Source organism: Labrus bergylta, chromosome 19 (assembly GCF_963930695.1).
Source record: "Labrus bergylta chromosome 19, fLabBer1.1, whole genome shotgun sequence".
Classification (NCBI taxonomy): Eukaryota; Metazoa; Chordata; class Actinopteri; order Labriformes; family Labridae; genus Labrus; species Labrus bergylta.
In genome coordinates, this window is record NC_089213.1 from 6,488,993 (window position 1) to 6,510,878 (window position 21,886).

Here is a 21,886-nt window from a genome sequence, read left to right on the forward strand (position 1 = left end):
TGGATAAAAACTTTTCAGTTCAGAATCAGAACCGGTATTTATTGCCAAGCACATTTACACATGGATTACAAAGGACTTGGTGTTTTGGTGCAACATGTGTGTTCAATGTCAATCAATCAATTAATCAATCAATCAATCAATTTTTATTTGTATAGAGTCAACTCATAACAAGTGTTATCTCGAGACACTTTCCAAAAAGCAGGTAAAAGACCTTACTCATTGTTATGTTATAAAAAGCAGGTAAAAGACCTTACTCATTGTTATGTTATAAAAAGCAGGTAAAAGACCTTACTCATTGTTATGTTATAAAAAGCAGGTAAACGACCTTACTCATTGTTATGTTATAAAAAGCAGGTAAAAGACCTTACTCATTGTTATGTTATAAAAAGCAGGTAAAAGACCTTACTTATTGCTATATTACAAAGATCCGGCCTATCCATGTGTTTTTTATAAGCGAATTTAATTTATTTTAACAGAGCTAGAGCTAAAACGACTAAAAATAACCTCTCAGAACACCCTTAAGATCTCTTTAAAAACATACCTGACAACAAGAATAACAAAAAAAAAACCACAATTAAAAAAAAACAATTAGGCACCGAATCAAGCAAACATGAACATGAGACGATAAATAAAGCTTTATTCAATCAGAGAAGAGTCTAGAATAATCCATCAGATGAGTGTTTACGCGTCTGTTTTTGACTACAAAGACTACTTGATCTCTCCACGGTAACGTACAATAAACCGATCTCTTTTTATACTGATTATGATTATACATATTTCCAGGTTTCTCTGCATTTTATCACTCTGTCTGCGGTTCATAGAGGCAGTACCGAAAAGTCCCACCGCGGTGAAGGCAGCATTAGCACGGTCTGCGTGAGGCGTGTTTAGCCCGGCAAGGACACACACAGACTGGAATGACATTTGTGTAAGTTATCCAAGTACTGTTTACCTGCTCGTTATCATTGTGTTAACCACCTGGTTACCTGTGAGGTGAACACGAGTTAAAGAAACCCGCAGCTACAGTGACTCAGCGGTTTTTTTTCATTTTAAGGTAACGTCAGCTTGCAGGGACGTTTGTCAAGCCGGGAGGCTACTGTTAGCTTCCACTCGGTGAGCCTAGCATGCTAGCAGTCATTATCATTGAAAACAGACGGCAGAAGGCGCTAGCTTACGTAGCATGTAGGGAAATGTCAACGTTTAAAGGAAGATACATTCAGCTTCATGATTCTGATTTGTGCAAAAAAGAAAAGAAAAAAAAAATAGGTTAATGTCGCAAATTATTTGTCAGTTAATCAAATATCGGTCATCTTAAATTGCAGTTGCTTTAAATTAATCTTATATAATGTTTTATTTTACAAAATATTGAAGCTATTTAGATAAATAAAGAGGTTAGTGTAATTATATTGAAACAAACATTCCAACTATTGTCATATAAGGCCTTCTGTATTCTCAACCTTATCATTCATTCCTCCCTGGCATAAAAAAACTAGTTTATTATCAGTATATATTTATATATTTTGATGTTATTGTTTCGATTTGCTCGGATTTTCCAGCTTCGAGAAGATTCCTGAACTTGCTTTGTTACCACGGCAACAAAAATAAAAGTCCCAGGCGTCATGCTTTTGGGTCATTTCTCGTTTATTAGACAGTTTACGGGAATTGAAACGTTGCCAATGTTTTTATTGCGGTTTAGACATTGTGCAGTAGTTTGCCTGGCTCATTCTTCCCTAACACACCTTACTTATTATGACACAGACATTCAAGGCTAATTGTTGAGTATTTTCTTTGTCCACCTGTTCACAGCGATGTGAGAGACATACTTGTAATTGCAATTTTATGAGACGCCAGTAAGACTTGAAAGGTGAGTATTTTCTGACCTGTGAATCTTAATACCCTGCGTTTGTTACAAATATAACTGAAGATCTGTAGATCAGTTTAAAACAGGCAGTATCCAAAAGTATCAGGTTGACAACCTTTATAGATGAACGCTCACTGTAAGGGTTAAACTGTCATTCTACGTTGATGCCATTCACAAGTTACAAAACATTATCCTCAGACATCTTTAAAGAAGCATCTGTTACAACTTGCTTTGTATTACACTGTTCAGGTATGCACACACTGTAAAGGTGTGTGTATATCAGTTATATAAGTCTGACTGTGTGTAGTCAGTCTGTTAATTCAGAGTCAGCTGTCTGCATGGACTCTCTGATTATAAACGTGTGGTCGGCTGCAGGTCATGTGCTGCTGGAAGAAACCGTCGGAGAGAAATCTATCAATGTTCAGCTGCAGACTGACTTAGTATTTCTTTAAGAAGGCACGACGTTCAGGCTCTGACAGTATGACAGCAAAACTATGTTCTCCATTTAGAGCTACACAATATTATTTTACATAGACTACAGATCAAATGTCTGTGTTTAGCTGTTGAGTTTTTAAAAAAATCCAAATTCAGTGTCTCACTCACCAACATAAACAAAAATATTTGATTTATAATCAAACAATCCAGTGTTTGTTGTTTGCTTCTTAAAGGAGCAGTATGACTCTGGCGCCTAGAGTTTAAAACAGGTACTGCAGTCCAAATTCAAAACATTGTAGAAAGCTGCATTCGTGCTTTATTTACATTCTAATAATGCATATTAGAAGAACAACGGATCTTTTGGCTGAGGCGATAACAGCAGAAGGACGCCGTTTCCGGCAACAACACCACTATTTATTACGTTGTCTCCTTCCACTTCCGGGTGAAAGCCCCGGCAGAAATTCTTGAGCATGCTTAGAACGCGAAATCTGATTACTATATGATGGCTGAGTTTACATGCCGTTAGTTTGCCGACTATGAACGACTTATCTAGGTGTTCTTTTCCGATTATGAGATGTCCGATTTTGGTCCGATTTTGGTTCGATGTAGGTCGGACTAAGATGTTTACATACATTTTAAAAGTCCAAACAGTGTCTGATACGATCAGAAATTCAAAAGCATCTCCAATATTGATCCTAGTTTGAGCACGTTTCTGCTCGTGGAGCTTATTAGAAACATGCAGAGGCTTTTTAGGTCGGGTACAATCACTTCTATCCTCCTCATTGTGGTTTTCAGGTGTGTCGAGGTCTTGCGGCTGCATCTGACGGTCATCCAGAGTTGTACGTCCTGAGTAGACTCTCTGTGCTGTTCTGCCGTGTCCTCCTGTGGGTGCTGCAGGTGATGGTCAGCTGGTGACTGGGGTTAGCTCAGCCCCTGTGGTGAATGGCTGTGAGCAGAGGGGGCGTGGCCTTCTGGGTGGGTTGTGTCCGCAGCCAAGGCAGACGGCAACCCATCAACAGACACAGCTGGAGTCTGAGCCAGGTAACTTCCTCTCGCCCATTATCAGGACACAGAGAAGTGTAGGATTTTTACTTGAACATATTTAATACCGTTGTGACCTGCTTCTGATTTGGCAAGAAGAACTTGAACTTGATAATTATCTTCTATTCTCTCCATAATAAAATAGTTGATAGATGTCAGACTGCTGTAGTATTCATTGATAGTGTAATTTGACTGAGTTCATATGGTTTCCCACAGACGACAGACTGGCAATGGATCTGTCAGAGTCGCCCCCTGAGCGGTGCATCATGGGCCCTGTCACCCCCCAACAGCCTGAGGTACCAGAACAATAGGCAGCCGCTGCTGTCCCACCCGTTCCACCATGCCAGCCAGCCTCAGAGGGGGGGTTACTGGGAGGAGCACTGGGAGGAGCCTCTCAGTGTGTGTGTGTTGGTCAGACAGGGGGAACTGGACGGCCTGCTGGAGATCCCTCTACCCCGTCACAACAGGTCCTCTGAGTTCTCCTTCCCCCTGACCACTGTGGACGGCTGCAGAGAGGACGACATCAGCGTGGACAGCTTCAGGAGGAACAGTGCTGATGTTCTGAAGAGAGAACATGGATGTTTCAGAAGTCTGTTTGAAGCAGAGAGGTGTCCCGCTCCGTTCATGTACGGATCCCAGTTTTATTGTTTTCACTGCCCGGGTAAAGAGACGGTTACAGAGTCGGGAGCAGAGCCGGGACCTGGCATCAGCCTGGGGTCTACACAGGATATTGGACTTTATAAACCTGTGGAGCTGCCTCTGATGCTCCCTACCTATCTGTGTAGCCATGCAGAGAGAGCAGAGGGGGAGGTGAAAAGTGCAAGAGACAGTGAAGAGGAGGAGAAACTGGCTCTGATGTATGAACGGCTGAGGATAGAGGTAAGAACACACTCTGTTTCTGCAGAAGTTACACTGTGCAGTGCCTACCTCCCATACTACTTTTGGGGACTGTAGATACAACAAACAGGCCTGTATTTTAAGAGTGTTATGTTCTAAAGTGGTATAACAGCACTATGAGATATTTGAGACATGAAGTCTGACCATTAAGAAGTGAGAAGAAAGATTTTAAATTATATTCTAGATTTTATAGGGAGTCAGCGCAGAAAGCTAACGCCGGACTAATGTGATCTCTTTCCCAGTTTTAGTCGGTTCATGTGCTGCAGCATTTTGAACCAGACGAAGAGTCTTTTTAGAGACTTATTTGGGCAGCCTGATAAAAGATAATTACTATAATCCAACCGAAAAGTAACAAACACATTGACTAGTTTTTCTGCATTGTCTTAAGACAGGATGTGCCTGCACGGGGGACTCCAAGTGTTCAATCTAAGTGTAGTGAGCTGTCATTACAACATGACCTCATTGATCAAACACCAGTGTCACAGGAGAACATGGGAAAAATTAATTATATATTTTGTATGTATTAACTTTGAGCCACGACCTCCTGACCTTGAGCTTTACTGTTTTTTGTTTATTTCAGCTCCCCAGTTTCTTCATGAAGACTCACGACTACAGCATGTACTCCAAAGACCTGGAGTTCATCAACGGCCTCCTCAACACCAAGACCAGGTGAGCCCTGCTCACACCTCAACACATTAACCCCTCCCCCGTAACCCCCATGGTCACGTGTATGACGTCACTATCTCTGTGTCTGTTAAAGAGGCCGGGTGTTGTACCAGCTGATCCTGTCCTTGTGGCGTTTCCTCTCTCTGTGTTACTATGCCGACGGTCGGCTGGAGGTGCTGAAGCTAACGAAGCACATGGAGGACGGGACCATCAAGGCCCGCTGGAGGATCAGAGGCCTCCCAGTCTACTCTCTGCTGTTCTGCTTCTACCGGAAAGACAAGTCTCACCTGTACAGGTAACGCTCTGATGAATAAAAGCATTTGTTTAAAAGACACTGAAGTAGTTTTTATCACAGTGGTTTATAAAATAAGCAAACCATGTGTAATCTGTTGTAGGTCATTTGATGCGTTCTCTACGTTCTACATCGGACAGGACGGACTCATTCACTGTCACAAAGTGGAAAAGGTAAGTTCACCTGTTCACCTTCACAGTGTCTGTCGTGATGTTTTGGGTGTAACTGGAGCTCTCAGCCTTTCTTCTTACACAGAGCGTGTCCCAATAGAGCTCCGCTGTCGCCCCTAAACCTCTGATGAAGAAGAAGTCTGTTGCTGTAAGACAATACAGATGATAATTCTATTACAGAAAACTCAGGATTTACTCTGGTCGGGCACCTTGTGGCCAAATAATGCATCTCTGCTGGAAGTTGTGTCAAGGTCAGATCTCTATCAGGTGATAGAGCCAGTGTAGTTTAACCCCCCCATCAGGTGAAGGAGACAACAGGTTGACAGAACATTCAGTATACTGAGATAGGACTGACCGTTTGTGTGTCTTGGTGGTCCTCAGATTGAGAATGTTATCAACATGGTCGTGTGGAGGGAGGTGCTATTAAACGAGAGGTGTCTCCACGTTTTGGGCAACCTTGAGAGAGGTTTCCCTGAAGGTCATTTGTGCCAAGGACTATTTAGTGAGGGTACCGTCTCCCAATTCACCGGGTGTGGTCCTCTTCCCAGAGTGCTTAAAGCTTCGCCTCTGGTGGTCAGGAAGGATAAAAAACAAAACAACAACAAAAGTTACAGATGTAACTACGTTTCTATGAATCCTCATGAGATGATGAGATGTTCTGCAGATCAGATCCTCTGATGACACCAGAAGATAAAGACCGGTCCAGGTCATCGGAGTGACTTTGATGGTTTTGCTACTCGACCTTTGCATGCGTGATATTGTATCATTCAGTGGTTAAAGCACCGCCTCTGATTAATATATTTACATACTTAACGTTGTTTTACTCTCTCTCTCTGCAGGTGATGCCAGCTCGGCCCCCCGTCCTGCCCAGGGTCAGGTCTCTCCTGGCGGGAGCTCTGGTGGCTCTGGGTATCCAGGAGCACCGCCCTGCTCTGAACCTTCTGCCCCCCCTGCTGTCCTCTGTGAGACAGAGCAGAGATTGACCCGGGACAGGACAGTTGTCAGGTCATGTGACTCATTCATCATCAAACACAGGAACACGCTATCATGGAGCTGTGTGTGCTAACATGTGGTCATGCTGTCACCCTTCACAGAGCGACTGTCGGTGGTTAAAGATTAAAAAATATAAAGAGTGTGAACACAGAGTCTGAGGAACAGACTGATGAGAAAGACGTCTTTAAATATCTGTTAAACAAGAGGCGTTGATCTGTCAGCAGAACGTCAGACTTCAACCTCAGACTCTCTCATGCTAACGTGCTAATGTCTGCTGAGGATTCACATGATGTTTCTGCTACGCGCAGCTAACTGTTAAACAAGCTAACAACATAAACAGTCAGATCACATGTCTCTTTCAAGAACAAAATAAACCCATTACCCTGTCAGGTCTAAGATGATCTCACGTCTGAGTGTTAAACAGAATCCGGTCGGTCACTTTTACTGACATTAAAAAAACACTTACCTCTTCATCACTGCAGGAAACTAGAAACTCGAATACACCCATCATGTCGCTGAGATAAGTTGTTTGCTGGAGTTCAAGCGGACTGTTCCTTTAACCTTCACTGTTCAGCACCTTCTTTCACGTTCACACAGGTCTCCACTAAACTCATTCTAATAATCAACATGTAGAATATGAAAGGTTGGACCGTTTAATTTTCTGTCTCTGTGATCATTTTCAAAAAGAATAGATCTGTTGAATCACACTTTTAAACACTAGGGGTCAGAGTTACAGATTGCTCCTTTAAAGGACGTTAAACTCCTTCAGATTTTTGATTCTGAGAGTCCGGATCAGGATGAACCTTGCATCAAATGACCTGACGACATGGGAAAAAAAAATGCTTACTGTAAAATTTGACAACATTTCATAATGAGACAAACACAATGAAGGAAATGAATGAATGCATTAAAGCCTTTTAGTTTTAGTTTTAGTATCTACAGATTGAAGAATCATCAGAGGAGCAGCAACAGACGACTCTTTAGTATTTAATCCACACAAACTGTACAGATATTCACAGCCTCCGCAGTGTGATGATCCTCAGACTGTACCTGATCACCTGAACCTGACATGACGTCCTGTTTGCCTGAACATACATGAACCTTTAATTTATCCCGGATGAGCAGCTGTACATACTGAGGCTTCTTAATGTGTAGTTCTCCTTCAAACAGAGCAATAAGCATGCCGTACCTGTCACACATGTAGACTGTCTATTCAGATGGACGGAGGGACAGCCGCCTGGGAGTGAAGCCTGCTGATTGGCTGCAGTAGATAAACCCCGGCTCCTCCACGTTCACAAATAAGACCTGAATCAAATACTAGATCAAAATGCACTCCAGATAATGTTTTTTGAATGATAGTTACCACGCTGTTTTGTGTTCAAGTCATATTTCTCTGAGACGTTATTTGATTCTCTGAAACGGTCAAAAACCTGTGAGTGACCGGCCTGTTCACAATTGCCGCGTCTGCGCCACAGTGTGCACCAGATTATCAGCAGAAACGGCGAGAGTCCCTGAACTTTCCGGGTCTCTGGGATATTCTGGCTTCATCCTGCTTACCAGGAGGAGGCCGAGGCACGCTGTCCGTTTGTATAAACAGTCTATGGTCACACATCAGAGCCGTGTGTGTGTGTGTGTGTCGTCATCATCCTGTACCAATCAGTGTGGCTTCATCTCCACATGTAGAGCTGCAATATCTCACCTGTGTGAATAAATAAACATATAATTAACTATCTTTGGTGTTTGAGTAATTGATCATTTGATGAAGGAGCAACTGCCACATCTCTCTCTTCTCCGAACTTCAACAAAAACTTTAAAGGTCACATATTCTATAAAATCCACTTCACCATGTTTCTCTAACTCTAATGTGTCTCTAGTCTGTCTACAAACCCCCCAATGATGAGAAAAGTCCATCCTCTCTGTTTTTTGTCTGCTCCACTTTTCAGAAAATGTGTGCTCAAACAGGCTGTTTGGAGATTTTCCCTTCATGACATCACAAAGGGCAGTAACCCCTCCCCCAGGTGGGTGACACTCCCACAGCTAGGTGTTTGTTCTGCCCTCTGAGTCTGCCTTTTCACCGTAAACAATAGGACATGGAGCGAGAAAGCCGGAGCCACCCAAACCCTTCCAGAGAGGGGGCGTGGTCAGACACAGCTCATTTACATATTTAAAGCTACAGACACAGAAACAGCCTGTTCTGAGCAGGGCTGAAATAGAGGGGTTTATAGACATGATCAGAGTGGATCACACGTTTTTGGGAGCTCTAAGACTTATTTTAACTTGTTGAAGAGGAGAATATGTGACCTTTAACTTTCTGTCATGGAACAGGAGTCTTGGCAGCTTCAGGCTCTGATGTCGTCTTTGTAAATAACGATATAAAGAAACACACAGAAGATGAATTCATCTTTTCTGATGTTCACAGAATAACTTTATTCTAATAGGAACAACACTCAAAGAAAGTTTAACATTGTATCTTCACATAATAATTTAACCCTGTTATGTAACTATACAGTAATTATATTTACGTATTATATTACACAATTATATCAATTATATGACATAAGCTAAGGCGACTCTCACGTTTTTATTCCTACAACCTTTTTTTATACAGTTTGGTTTTTCACTCTGTACAATAAGAACGTTTGTCTTCATGACATTATTCTAAATGAAACATTATAATTAATAATATTACGATATAGCTCAGATTAAGGATTTACTAGCAGCTTTTTTAAGTGCAACATAAATTTACCGTCACAGTAAAATGACTTTTCTTAACGTTGATTCTCAATGTTTTGAGACTTATTTACAACATTTGTTCTGGTTTTGTTACGACTCGATGATCTGTTTTTTTATTCTCCGATGATTTAATATATTTTATTCTCACAGTTTTGTGACTGGGCCTGCTTCAGTCCTGTGGACCTGGTCCTCTGACGATTCTGGATCTGAGGAGGATCAGACTTCTTCAGGCCGGCTGAGGATCAGACCCTCAGATTCAATTTATCCTCCTCTGCTGCTGCTTTTTTATTCTCAGAGATTATTTCTCTGAATCATCACAGAGACCGTCGTCAGAGTCTAGGAGCCGAGGGATGATCCAGAGGGGTCCGCAGTCTGCAGGTTGGGATTATTAGTAGAGTTCAGATCTTGGACTTGTTTCTCTGTGCGTCAGGTCTGCGGATCAGGTGTGTGGAGGACTACGAGTCCTCGATAGAGAAAGCTCTTTGTGTGTTCGGGAACCTCTGGGAGTTGTAGTCCGGATCATCTCTAACTCGCTCACTAATGTCACTCCTCACCTGCAGGGGAGAGAGAGAGAGAGAGAGAGAGAGAGAGAGAGAGAGAGAGAGAGAGAGAGAGAGAGAGAGAGAGAGAGAGAGAGAGAGAAAGACTCAGTGAAATCCAAGAGGAAAGGTGCATCTTTATATCAAGTCTGTGTATATTTTATGTTAAAGTCCAAATGTGTTTTATTTGCCTTCATGTGATCTCTGCATCAGTGTCAGAGAACTTCACCTGTTGGGTGTACTCTTCCTGCAGCTCAGGGCTCTCCAGCTCCCCCTGCAGGCTGTGCGGGGGGGTGACAGGAAGCGCTCCGGCAGCTCGAGCAGCTCGGCTCACAGCGTCCGACAGAGACAGCTGAGGGCCGTCACTCTGACTCGTCTGAGGACACAAACACACCACTGACTGCTCTGCATGAAAGGAACATGTCATGTACTCATGTACATGTAGTTAGCCTAGCTTAGCACAAAGACTGTGAGCAGGGGGAAACTGTTAACCTGTCTGTAACCCAACAGCTTTATCTTATTGTAGATAGTAAATGGACTTGAGCTTGTATAAATCTTTTCTCGTCTTCTGACTCCTCAAACCGCTTTTACACCGCAGGTCACTCCTACACATTCACACACTGATGGCAGAGGCTGCTGAGTAAAGATTCCATCAGAAGTAACTAATCCCATCCATTCACATTCAAACGCCGCCGACGAAGCAGTGGGGGCAATTTGGGGTTAAGTGTCTTGCTAAAGGACAATCCCCCGACTTTCCAATTGAGAGACGACCCACAGCCCCCCTTAGCTATCAAGTGGAGCTGACTTGTAAAGTGTGCATAAGGTAATTCATAAATTATGTCTTAGCATAGTTTTTCCTGCAGAGGGCGCTTTGACTCCATCGTTTACAATCGTCTCAGCACCGTCTGCAGCACATGGAGCATTACAGCTGAACACACACTGGTATGTATGTGTAATAATAAACATCAACTTAAACTATCTGATGTTCTCTCATTAGTCAGGACTCAGTTTCTGTGTGTGCGAGTGTGTGCGTTTGACTCTCACCTTCCTCCTCTTGGCTGGCATGCCATGCAGGTAGGCGTCAGAGAGGGGGGGCTGGGCTTTGATCTTCCTCTGAGACAGCATGTCATGTCTGATGATGGGAACCCACTCCTGACAAACACAGGATCGCACTGTTACCTTTCAGTCATGCGACCGGCGTCACAGAAAAACAGAGTGTGTGTGTGTATATGTGTGTATCTCTTACAGGTGGGACCGCTGCTGCCCATGTCTCCACCACCTCCCTCTCCTCCTCCCCCTCCTGGGCTGGGACGGCCGCTTCATGACACTGAGGGTCTGATGAAAGCGCTTCTCTCTCTCCTCCCTCCTCTGAGGGGGACATACTCTCCTCCATCTGTGAAAGTGTGGGGGGGGGGGGGGGGTGGATGTGAGTTACCTTACCTGTAGACTCCTACCTGGACTGTTGCTGCACTTTTCAAATCAAACAAGTTTACATTTTAAAAGTTCCCTTCATGAATATGTTGTTGGTTTGGACCTTGTGACGATAAATCCCAGACGAACTGAGAGAAAGATTCAGAAGGTTCTCAGAGTCAGACTCACCTCCACATTCAGACTCTGTGAGGGGGGGCCCACCTCCGCCTCAGTCCTCTGGTTCACCTGAAACACACAGAGAAGGTTTTGTTTTGTTCCACAGCGCTTCGATATTTAGATCTGGAGCTCAAAATTATAATGATACACGATACTGTATTTATTAACCAGTCAGTGTTCAGTGATTCAAGAGCCTGGTGATCACCTGTGTGTAGATCACGTAGTGCTGGATCTGGTCCTCAGTGACCGGGTTGTGATCCAGAATCACATGAAGCCTCATAGACATCATACTGGTGAGCCAGTTCACCAAACTGGGATTCACCTCTGCAGACATCCTCCTCTACAGAAACACATGAACACACAGTACAGGTAGTAAACACACACATATTCTCTAGTGGTGGGGAAGGCGTCAATTCTTATTCCAATTTCAAACATTCATTGGAGCCTGTAGAAGAAAGTTCACATTCGAACTGTAATGAGCTGTTTGAATTCATACGGCCTATCAGTTTGATCCAGCAGAGGGCGCTCTTAGTGTGACTTCTAAACCATTGCATGCACTCTTTACCTCAGTAAACGAAGACAGTAATGCTGTGTCAAAAACGGAAGCAAGATTCCTCTCTCTTCCTTCCTTCGGTGTAAAGACTCAGGGTCACTACAAACCCGAAACTCTCCACGCTGGCTCGCAAATATTTCTGTATCAGGAACGTCTGTGAGCTCTGAACGGGTTTTCTCGTCTGCAGGTAAAAATTGTAAATGTAAAGAGAGTTGCACTTGATCTTGATGAAATTAATAGACCTGTGTTTCTGGCAAAAATATAAACAAAATAGGTCGGTCCTTAATCATAAGTTGCAGGGGGGGGGGGGTCGTTCTAAGTAGTTTTATTGAAAAATGGCAGCCCTGGTGGTGGGTGGTAAACCGGTTTCAGCAGGGCATTGCAACGCTGTGTGCATATATATATATATGTTTTATACTGACGATGCGGTGGTTGATGACAGCAGTCAGCGCTCTCTGCTCTCCTCTCAGGCAGAACAGGTTCAGAGCCAAACACTCAAACAGACCCTGAGTGCACAGCAGCAGGAGGCGGGGCCCGAACGTGTGATCTGTAGGAAGACAGAGACAAGGAGAGACTGAAGGGGTTAACCAGCGTGTAAACCACATACTGTCTCCAGGCTGAAGAGAAATATCAAACACTGATATTAAACAGAGGATGATCAATAAGAGGTAACACCCTCCTTTCTACCTGTTCTCACCTGAGCAGTGCAGGATGTGAGACGCCATCTGAGTGAACTTCAGTCTGAGGAACGACAGGTTGGTCTGCACGATGTCCACCCCCTCTCTGACTGTAACTGAGGACTAAACACACACAAACACACACACACACACAGATGTTAAACATATGAACTCCTGAAAATTTCTAGATAATTTCAGGAGGTCTGCTCCTCAAAATCCTCCTGAACTGGTTGTTCACACATGCACCTCACAGACTCTCCCTGACGGACAGGAAGGGGGGCGGGGGGTATCCTGAGGTAAGACATGACGTAAAAAGAAGGACGTAGCGAAGTAGCAGAGGAAGCAACAGAGTCCGCTATACGACGCTATAATGAGAATATTTGTCTTTCTATCAATGCTACGTGTAGTTGAACAGAATCTCAATCTGAACTAAAGAGTGGAGAAGAACATGCTGATCAAAACCCCCTCCCACTCGCTTTAGGTGAATTCTCCTGATGAAGTCTGGGTGAAAATTTTTTGCAGGTGTGAAAGCCCTGATACAGAGACACACACGTAAACAAACAGATGCATATGTGCATCAGATGGACTCTATTGTTGTGTATGTGTTGTGTGAGTCTTACAAAGCTGTCAGTGATGTATTCCTCCAGGCCGTTAATGAGCTCCTCGGCTGCTGCCTGAACAGAGAGAGAGAGAGAGAGAGAGAGAGAGAATAATTAGCTGATCAAACACATCACCATCAACAACACATCAGAGGATCTCACAATAGGAAACAATTCACAGACTTGGACACCGTACGGCATTGCAGAATCATAAAGAATGTCTTAAGCTGTAATGATGGCGGCGCTTCGTTGCCGCGGTCTGAAAATGGGGCTATCGTCGAGACTATATGAAAGAGACGATAAGGTTTTTACAACCCAGTCCTTCAGAGTGACACACAGAAAGAACGCCTGGCAAATAATTATTTTCAGGCTCAGTTTGTAAATTGTAGAGCAGAAATGTAACTGAATGAGTGGCAGAAGACGAAACAGATTGTCTAAGAACGACCCCTCTGAAAATCCTCACAGAGGACATGACAGCTGTTTAAAACCCTGAGTACCAGTAGACAGAGACGTTAACTTCTGTGTCGCTTCTGTGCGTGTGTATCCCTACATTAATGTTGCTCTGCGTGGGCTCTCGGCCCTGCAGGTAGTGCTCGGTGAAGAAGTCTCTGAGCTCGGGTTGGATGCGGGTCAGAGGCTGAGCGTTCCCGTGCAGCAGCAGAACCATGTCCACCATGGAGAACCTCTGACACACCAGAGACAGCAAGTCCCCGAAGAACCCTGAGGAACACAAACACACACACAGAACATCAGCACTAACAAAGACAGTTTAGAGTCTACTCCACAACATGGACGTGTGGTCGCCCCCGTTTGCTGTTTGCCGCATTCATTTAGGACACTGCCTGTCAGTTTGTGCAGGCACAATCAGTGAAAAAAAAGTCCAGATTCTGTTTGTCCAAAGTCCAGTTGGGTAATTGAATCAAGGCTCTGCTCTGACTGTGCGAGCGTGTCCAAGATTTCAAACATGTAAGAAAATAATCTGACTGTTCGGAAACAGCTGATCGGGCCGGGATTAGTCGTCGTCTACGCCGCACATCTAAAAACGATGATCAAGCTGGAATTCGTTCCAACGTCAACATTAGTTGTAAGACTCAAAAATCGGGTCTACATCAGCCTGAAATTGTACAGGAGTCGCCCGACTGAAGCCTCCTGACAAACAGCTACAACGCACCCACCTGTGAGTCAGTTCAGCCGTGCCTCTAATTATGCAGATGTAACTCTAAGCCTTAACATCATTTAAACAGGTGAGCTGTATATAAATAAGGGAGAAATAAAGCTGTATCTGGCTGTAAACATGTCTGCTGTAAAGTTGGACTCTTCAACTCGAGGCTCTGTGGGGATTGATTAACTTTTAGAGACAGCCTCAAGTGGACACTAGAGGAACTGCAGTTTGTCTTTTCTCAACACTGGAGGTCGTCACTTGGTCTCTTCTAAGTAGGAAAGGTACACATTAGAGGTAACGTCGTCGTGACTCACCCACGGCGTCCCCGGAGCCCGGGGTGAACAGGTTGCTGGTCTGGGACAGTCTCTGGATGAACTGGGCGATGCTCTCTCCGCTCCCCTGCTGAGCTCCCAGAGAGCTCATCATGGTGGACAGGACGCCCTGCACGATGCCCGTGAACAGCTCGGGGCTCAGAGACTCTGAACCGCTGGCAGGCTGAGTGGGGTCGGGGCCAACAGACTGAGAAGGGGGCGGGGGTCCGGGAGTACTGACAGATGGCTGGAAGGAAAAAAAGAATGAGACGGCATATAAATATGAAGTGCTCCTCTATGTGCAGAGTTATTCACAGTCACTCACAGCTTCACTACAGATCAGTTTGATTTTCTCTCAGTTTGCTGTGAACAAATTATTTCAGGATTGTCTCACACAGTGTGATAACAGTCTGTCAAACTGGTCTCAAAGTAGCAGTAAAGGTTCTGATCAGGTTTACAATATCAGAATTTTAAACTTCAGTATGATTCTAGTAAAACAATATCTATAGCTGTTTTGATATTATGGCAACAAAAAATAAAATTTCAAGGCATCAAATATTGGATTACTTCTTGTTTACAATCATCCAAAGCTGCAGGGAAACGGTTCACTGTCTGTAAATAACAGAAAAGTATTTTGACTTCCTTTGCAGCAACGCCTAAATTCCCCCTCTGGGGATCATTAAAGTATTATCTTATCTTATCGTTGTTAAAAAAGCCGAACAAAAATACTCCATTTATGTGACGTTTACTGTCAGTACACACTCATCATGACTCCACCCACTTTTCTCCACCTAGACTCACCTGGTTGTAGTCCAACAGACCCTGGAAGAAGCCCGGTCCCCCTGGCAGAGTCACAGTGATGGAGGGGGCCTGTCCTGACCCTGGGACCCCGCCTCCTCCTCCTGCCGACCCCCCCAGCAGAGAACCCAGGAGCTGGGCCAGGTTCCCCTCAGCAGAGGCCTCCGCTGGCTGCGCGGTGGAGGTGGTGCTGGTGGTGTGTGTGGAGGTCTGAGAGGAGGTGTTAGGAGACGTGGAGGAGTCAGAGGAGGAGGGCATGTGGTCACCTGTCAAAGAACAGTTTATTAGTAGAATAATTAATATAGCAATAGTTAGTTTTTTAAACAGCAGCAGAAAGAGCACCTAACAACCACAGGGTACCAGAGTGACGCTTTTCTAGCGACGCCGCTCTGTGTGATCGAGCCCTTCAGGAGTTTGGTTCATGTGTGCAAGCACCAAGAGAGTGAACACCGACCTGTGTGACCCGGAGTCAGCAGCTGTCCCACCAGACCACTGATCATCTGAGTGAGGGAGGAGGGAGGAAGAGGAGGAGCCTGCAGCAGAGGAGGGACACGTTAACACCGAGCTAACGTGCTAACAACACTTTTTTACAAGTCTGTGTTCTTTAATCACAGCGGCAGGAGAGAGAGAGGGAAATACCTGTCCGTGCTGCAGGCCAGCAGGGGGCACTGTGGCTCTCAGGTTGATTGTGGCTCCTCTGGTCCCAACAGGTGGGGGGACACGGGGGGAGAAGGAGGGTCTGGTGATGACCACCCTGGCCTGGGCTGGGTGGGGGAGCTGTGACGGGTTGATGCCCTCAGTGCTGGGTGCTGATCCAGGTGTGACCTGTTGGGGGGCTCCCCCCGAGGCTGCAGCAGCCATGACAGCTGCCTGCTGGGAGATCTGATGCACGATGGCCTGCATGAACTCAGGTGGGAGACCTGAGGGAGAATGTGGGGGGGGGGGGGGGGGGGGGGGGGCAGGAGTCAGTGAGGGGTGTGTGTGTCCTTGAAACTGCTGTGTGTATGAGTGTGTGTACAATTAATGTAGTGTGTGAATAAATGTCTAACAGCAGGACTCACCTGTCTGTGCTGTACCTGCAGCATGAGTCTGACCTGCAGCCTGAGAGGAAGCAGCTGACTCACCTGTTACACACACACACACACACACACACACGCACAAGCACACGCACACGCACACGCACACGCACACGCACACGCACACACAACACACAGAACACACACACATTATATCGTCTGATGCTTAATCAAAATCTTAAACTCCGCTGCATGTAAAAATGTTTGGGCTACATCCACCTGTCCTCCTCCGACTCCGTTGTGTGTGTGTGTGTGTGTGTGTGTGTGTGTGTGTGTGTGTGTGTGTGTGTGTCAGAGAGCTGAAGTACCCAGAAGTATAAATTCCCTCGTCAATTCTAACCCAGCGTACCGTCGATGTTCATCTGCATCATCACCACAGGCTCCATGGTCTGGTGGGTGATCCGGATCACTCGGGGTCCTCCAGCTCCTGCTTGAGGATTGGTCACATTAGACGAAGGAGGCGCGGCCTGGCCCGCAGCCTGCTGATCCGATTGGCCGGCAGCGTGGGAAGGTGGCCCCTCAGCTGCCTGTCTGCCATTGGACGTCATGGTGACGGTCGTACCCAAATTAATCTGTTGCAGAGAGACGGAGTGACAAATCGCATGATCGGAAACATCATCTGTGTGAGATGTCATCAAATCGTATGGATGATGTCATTCTGTCTGTTTCTGTGAGGGGAGAGACTTCACATCCATGAGTGAAATCAACCTTTTAGAATAAATTCAGGAATCAATCAGTGAACCATCATGTATCCAGATCTCCATTAACCGTTACCTAGGAAACCACTGCTCTTCCTGTGATAAATTGTGTGTGTGTCTCAGATTGAATAGGTTGAAAATAAATCATGTCATTATCCCTTCACTTCGATAAAAAAAAATAAAAAATAAACCGCTGTGGACATACTGGGAGGGGGACGTGAGGTAGACCGGTCTGGACCAGCACCGGCGGGGAGTAGTGGGTGATCGGTCGGATCACGTACAGGTGGCGAGGAGGAGAGCTCGCCAGGTTGCAGCGCAGGTCGCCCAGGACGACCAAGGTGTTGCCAAGGAGACGCAGGGCATCGGCAACCAGGTTGAGCACGCGCTGATCCTCCTCCCTCTCCTGAGTCTGAACGTGAACACACAAACACATGAAGAGAACGTGCGAAGAAGACGTCTGACTTAAGTGTTTACGAGGAATATCGGTGATGGAAAGAGGGTTTTTTTGGATTTAGCCCGAGAGATCTATGACTAGTTTAACATAAAATGATTTAACTTTGTGTTTATGTTTTCATCAGCTCCACATGTGTCTGTTTACATACGTGTGTGTGTGTGTGCTGGTGTGTGTGCTTGTGTGTGTGTGTGTGTGTGCTTACGTTGTTGTTGTAGTCTGCAGATGTTGCTGCTCCCAGGATGGAGTGCGTTCTCTCTATGAAGGGCCGTAACCGCTCCTCCACCCTCCTCACCTCTGACAGCACCTCCACAAACTCTGCAGGGCTCGGGTGGCTGAGGAAACACACACACACACACACACACACACACACACATGCACACAAACACACACACACACACATACACACACACCCAACATTTGACACATAGGGCTTTTGTTTTAGTTGCTGTGCATTGATAAAGTTTGATTATTTCTAGATTCATATCTAAGTGTAGAATTCTGGTTTTGTGACAGTCCTAGTCCACATGCTGACTGACCTGGACCCCCTGCTGCTGCTGCCTGCCGCTCCCTCAGTCTGCGTGGAGGTGGAGGAGGAAGGAGCAGAGCTGGTGTCCGTGGGCTGAGCGGCTGCAGCTCCTCCATCAGGAGAGGAAGAGGAGGAGGATGGAGGCGGTGAGGAAGAGGACAGAGGGACGTCTGGCTGTGAATCACTGGAAACTCCCTACGACACACGAATGCATCGGTCAAAGCATGATGGGAAATGTAGTGCCATTAATGGAGCAAACTTAATGAATTAAAACTCAGGAGTATCATAATCCATGTAAATATTTCCTCAGAACTATAACTTGCTCTGCAGATTATCTCTGACCTGCTGAGTCATGAAGTGTTGGAACATCATCAGTATGTATGTGTCTTAAAATCTGGAATGTAAGGCGCAGTCTGTTTTTTGAGGGTCTCCCAGAGGGATAAGGTTGAAACTGTCTTCCTGCGTGATTATTTCCATCATGTTCAGCAAAGCACACAACGTGCAGTTTGTGTGTGTATGTGTGTGTATGTGTTTACCTCCAGCCTGTGGATCAGGGAGCAGGCATCTCTCAGCAGGTTCTCAGCCAGCTGCAGCCTCATCCTGGACTCACTCTGCACCGCCGGGTCCACGTTAATCTGCACGTCCACTGAGCCGTTACTCTGAAGAGACACACACACACACTTCAGTCAGCTGCACAGTTAGACTCAGTGTGAAGGGTTGACAGAGGTAGAGTGAGTTCTGATCTGGTACCCCGGAGCTGCTGCTGACTCGGGTGTTCCTTCCAGCTTCACCGACTCCTGACATCATCTGCTGCATCGACATCTGACGCAGACAAACACACAAACACATACTGCAGTTTATGGAGTATCAAACACACACACACACACACACACACACACACACACACACACCCCCCCTCCATCTCCTGCACCTCACCTGTAGCTGCTGGGGGTCCATGATGTTAACGGGCAGGTTGAAAGTCCCCAGCATGACGTAGCTGTTGCCGTTGCGGTCATGTGGTGCATGCTGCGAGGAGGTGGAGGCGTGGCTGCTCATGCTGACTCCACCCTCTTCTCCCCCGGAGGAAACACCTGCCCCCCCTGAACCGGTCATGGATGCCTGAGGGGGGGCCCGCTCCACCAGGTGGATCACCTTCCCGTCAACATCTTGGCGGAAACACAAACAGAGAGTGAAAATAGGAAATCTGATTAGAAACATGCAGAGGCTTTTTAGGTCGGGTACAATCACTTCTATCTGAACCACTTCTCTTGCCCGCTTCCATCGCTGCAACACCTGTTGACCTGATAACTGGTGTCATATCTGGCAAACCGAGGGGCGTCCAAAACGGCCGTGTGAGGGGTGCCTTAAAACCGCCTACCTTCTCTGGTCCAAACAAATCCAGAGCATTCAGGAGCAGAATCTAAAGTTAGAAGGAGGACATACTGGCTGCTGCATTGTTGTCAGAGAAGCCAGCACTTCAACAGAGCATGTTTGTGTACGACACTTGGCTCACGACTCGAGAGGAGACACTCTGCTCACAGTATGAGACACTTGGCTGTCGACTCAATCATCAAAACAAAACAACGATTAAAATGTTTTAAAACACGTGGTATCAAAAAGTATCTATGCATCTCACATTTTGACAACATTACGCTGTGTGAATTATTGTTGTTGTTGTGTGTTTGTGTGTTACTCACTGTACTCGGTGAGCGTGCGTTCATCCTGCAGCACTCGGCCCTGATAGATGAGCCTCTGTTTGTCCACAGGGATCTCCACTGATGCAGCTATGTGCTCCTTAAACTGCTTCACTGTGAGCTGGAGAAAAACACACCTTTCACTAACTCACACGCACACACACACACACACATACCACTGACCCGGTTTAACTTGTGACCCTGTTAACCGGTGACGTCCAGCTGTGAAGTAGTGGCGACAGCTGTTGAAAACGGAAAGTGTTCTGGCCTAGAAAATCTGTTTCGTTTTTCCATTAGAGACACTTCCGTTGAGCATACCTTCACATTCAAATTCAAATCTAGACTATGACAACCGCAGACACATTCAGCTTGAAGTTGAAAGGAAGAACCAGCGGGGTAGGAAAGTAGAAACAGAGCAGCTTAATGTTACCTCTCCTGACACTCTGTAGCTCCGGCTCTGAGAGTCCAGAGTCTTCACCGTGACCTCGATCAGCCCGCTGGACTCCGCCATGTTCACCTGTACGTGAAACATTCAGGAAAGATTATTCTGAAAAACACAACGACGACAAAGAAGACATTTTTTTTTATTTAAAGCTTTAGCCAGCTATCGGCTACCCTCAGATTAATTGGTGCCAATTTAATGGAGAAAGAAACCTGCTTTTAGTTATTAACAATCATGATGGTTAAAAAAACTGGGTATAGTTGGGAGTTATAACTAATATGCACTCTTCCTTCTGTATTTATTGTAATATAAAACAGTGTTGTTGAACACTGCATCATGCAAATCTAATCTGTATCATTAGACATGTGAGTAGGAGATGGATAAATCCACTGCAGACAAACTCTTCCACACTGTCTAAAATCCTAAAACATATTAACAACCTTTCAGTGATGAACTGAGACATTGTGCAGGAGTTCACCTGCAATTTCTGTTAATTTATAAACAATTCATTACCCCACACTGGTGCCCCAAGTCGTATAGTTTTGTTGTCACTGCGTGTTTGAATTTAACGTGCGATGTGTCGAAGTGAAATTTCAGGTGTTTCGGATTAACCAGTGACCGTGTTAAGTGGCGACTGTCAGTCAACGCGTCTGTGGTTGTCTTGGTAACAAACAGCTTGTTGTTGTTGTTGTTGTCGTTGTTCAGTTCTTAATCAAACACAGGTCTGAAGAGTGTTTGACGTTATGATGAATGATGGAAGAAAGATGCATTCATTGGAACACTTTACGTCCTCAACAGCTGTTGTTAAAACGACGCATTCGGCGGAAAGTCATCAGTAAGCACGGTCACTCGTTACACCGATACACCGGTGTCACAGTTAACATGTTAAACTGTTTGAGCGTTTATATAATATATAATATATATATATTATATATTATATATTATATATTTAATACAGTCAACAGGAGCAGAGCTACAGCTGCGTCATAATGTCAGTAACATTTAACCGCATTTAAACAGATTAATGTGTTAAGAGTAAAAAGGCTAACTGACCTGCTAACTGACAGCGTCACACCAATGTTGTTGTTGTTAGCTTGTTAGCCAGCTGAGTTAGCTGATCCCAGGTACCGGGAGGCTAACAGAGCTAAATTATCAGATCTATCCCGGGTTAGATCGTTCCTACACGGTCGGTGTGGATCCGGATAGAGGTCCACGCGTGCCCACGGGTCACCCCACAACCCCGGCCGGTTTGATTTAACGGAAACTCTTGTTTAAATGAATGAGCGCGACCGCTAGCTTCGCAACTAGCTTTGATTTACCCAAACGCGACGTCACAGACAGGCCCCCGCGTGACGTCACGACATACGTGCGTTTCGTGCCTGAGCGCTTTTGTGTGAAAACTCTTATAAAGTTAATTTTAATGTATTATTTTGATTAAAAAAGAATAATATACAGGACAAATAAGAACATTTAAATTCTATGAACAACATTAATACTATTTTTTGTTATTACTAGCCTCGTCTGAATTATATTGGTAGCTATAGTCCCAAAAAAAGGTAGGGGGTAGAATCTGTCTATATTATTATTAGCTCAACATGTTTGTGCTCTCACACACTGAGCGCTTTGTGAACTGTGGCTTGTTGCAGTGGGTTGTGCGTTTTTTCCAAGACACACCTCAGATTATG

At 45.2% G+C, this 21,886-nt stretch overlaps 2 protein-coding genes across 4 annotated transcripts; one reads left to right on the forward strand and one right to left on the reverse strand.

Annotated features, from left to right (window-relative positions):
• Positions 1–3,193: 3,193 nt before the first annotated feature.
• c19h6orf136 (chromosome 19 C6orf136 homolog) lies at positions 3,194–8,084 on the forward strand. Its single transcript, XM_029279855.2, has 6 exons — positions 3,194–3,334; positions 3,551–4,213; positions 4,812–4,900; positions 4,992–5,192; positions 5,293–5,362; positions 6,199–8,084. The coding sequence occupies exons 1-6, from the start codon at positions 3,236–3,238 to the stop codon at positions 6,340–6,342; spliced, it is 1,266 nt and encodes a 421-aa protein (XP_029135688.1). The 5' UTR covers positions 3,194–3,235; the 3' UTR covers positions 6,343–8,084.
• On the reverse strand, positions 7,327–21,648 carry bag6l (BCL2 associated athanogene 6, like). Of its 3 annotated transcripts, XR_002278386.3 has the most exons (26): positions 21,255–21,648; positions 20,190–20,276; positions 19,763–19,880; positions 19,002–19,231; positions 18,816–18,887; positions 18,602–18,724; positions 18,076–18,260; positions 17,742–17,871; positions 17,291–17,494; positions 16,737–16,959; positions 16,373–16,435; positions 15,951–16,231; positions 15,766–15,844; positions 15,315–15,577; positions 14,517–14,760; positions 13,591–13,760; positions 13,062–13,115; positions 12,462–12,564; positions 12,187–12,311; positions 11,417–11,551; positions 11,224–11,280; positions 10,871–11,017; positions 10,669–10,776; positions 9,854–10,000; positions 9,234–9,639; positions 7,327–8,051 (listed from the first exon to the last, which is right to left on the reverse strand). XR_002278386.3 is itself a non-coding variant. In XM_020646671.3 (25 exons), the coding sequence occupies exons 2-25, from the start codon at positions 20,268–20,270 to the stop codon at positions 9,541–9,543; spliced, it is 3,441 nt and encodes a 1,146-aa protein (XP_020502327.2). In that variant the 5' UTR covers positions 20,271–20,276; positions 21,255–21,648; the 3' UTR covers positions 8,749–9,540. The 3 variants fall into 3 exon arrangements, 2 of the variants coding, with proteins under 2 accessions (XP_020502327.2, XP_020502329.2); XM_020646671.3 differs by lacking the exon at positions 7,327–8,051 and having other exon boundaries at positions 8,749–9,639; XM_020646673.3 differs by lacking the exon at positions 7,327–8,051 and having other exon boundaries at positions 8,749–9,639; positions 9,816–10,000.
• Positions 21,649–21,886: the final 238 nt, after the last annotated feature.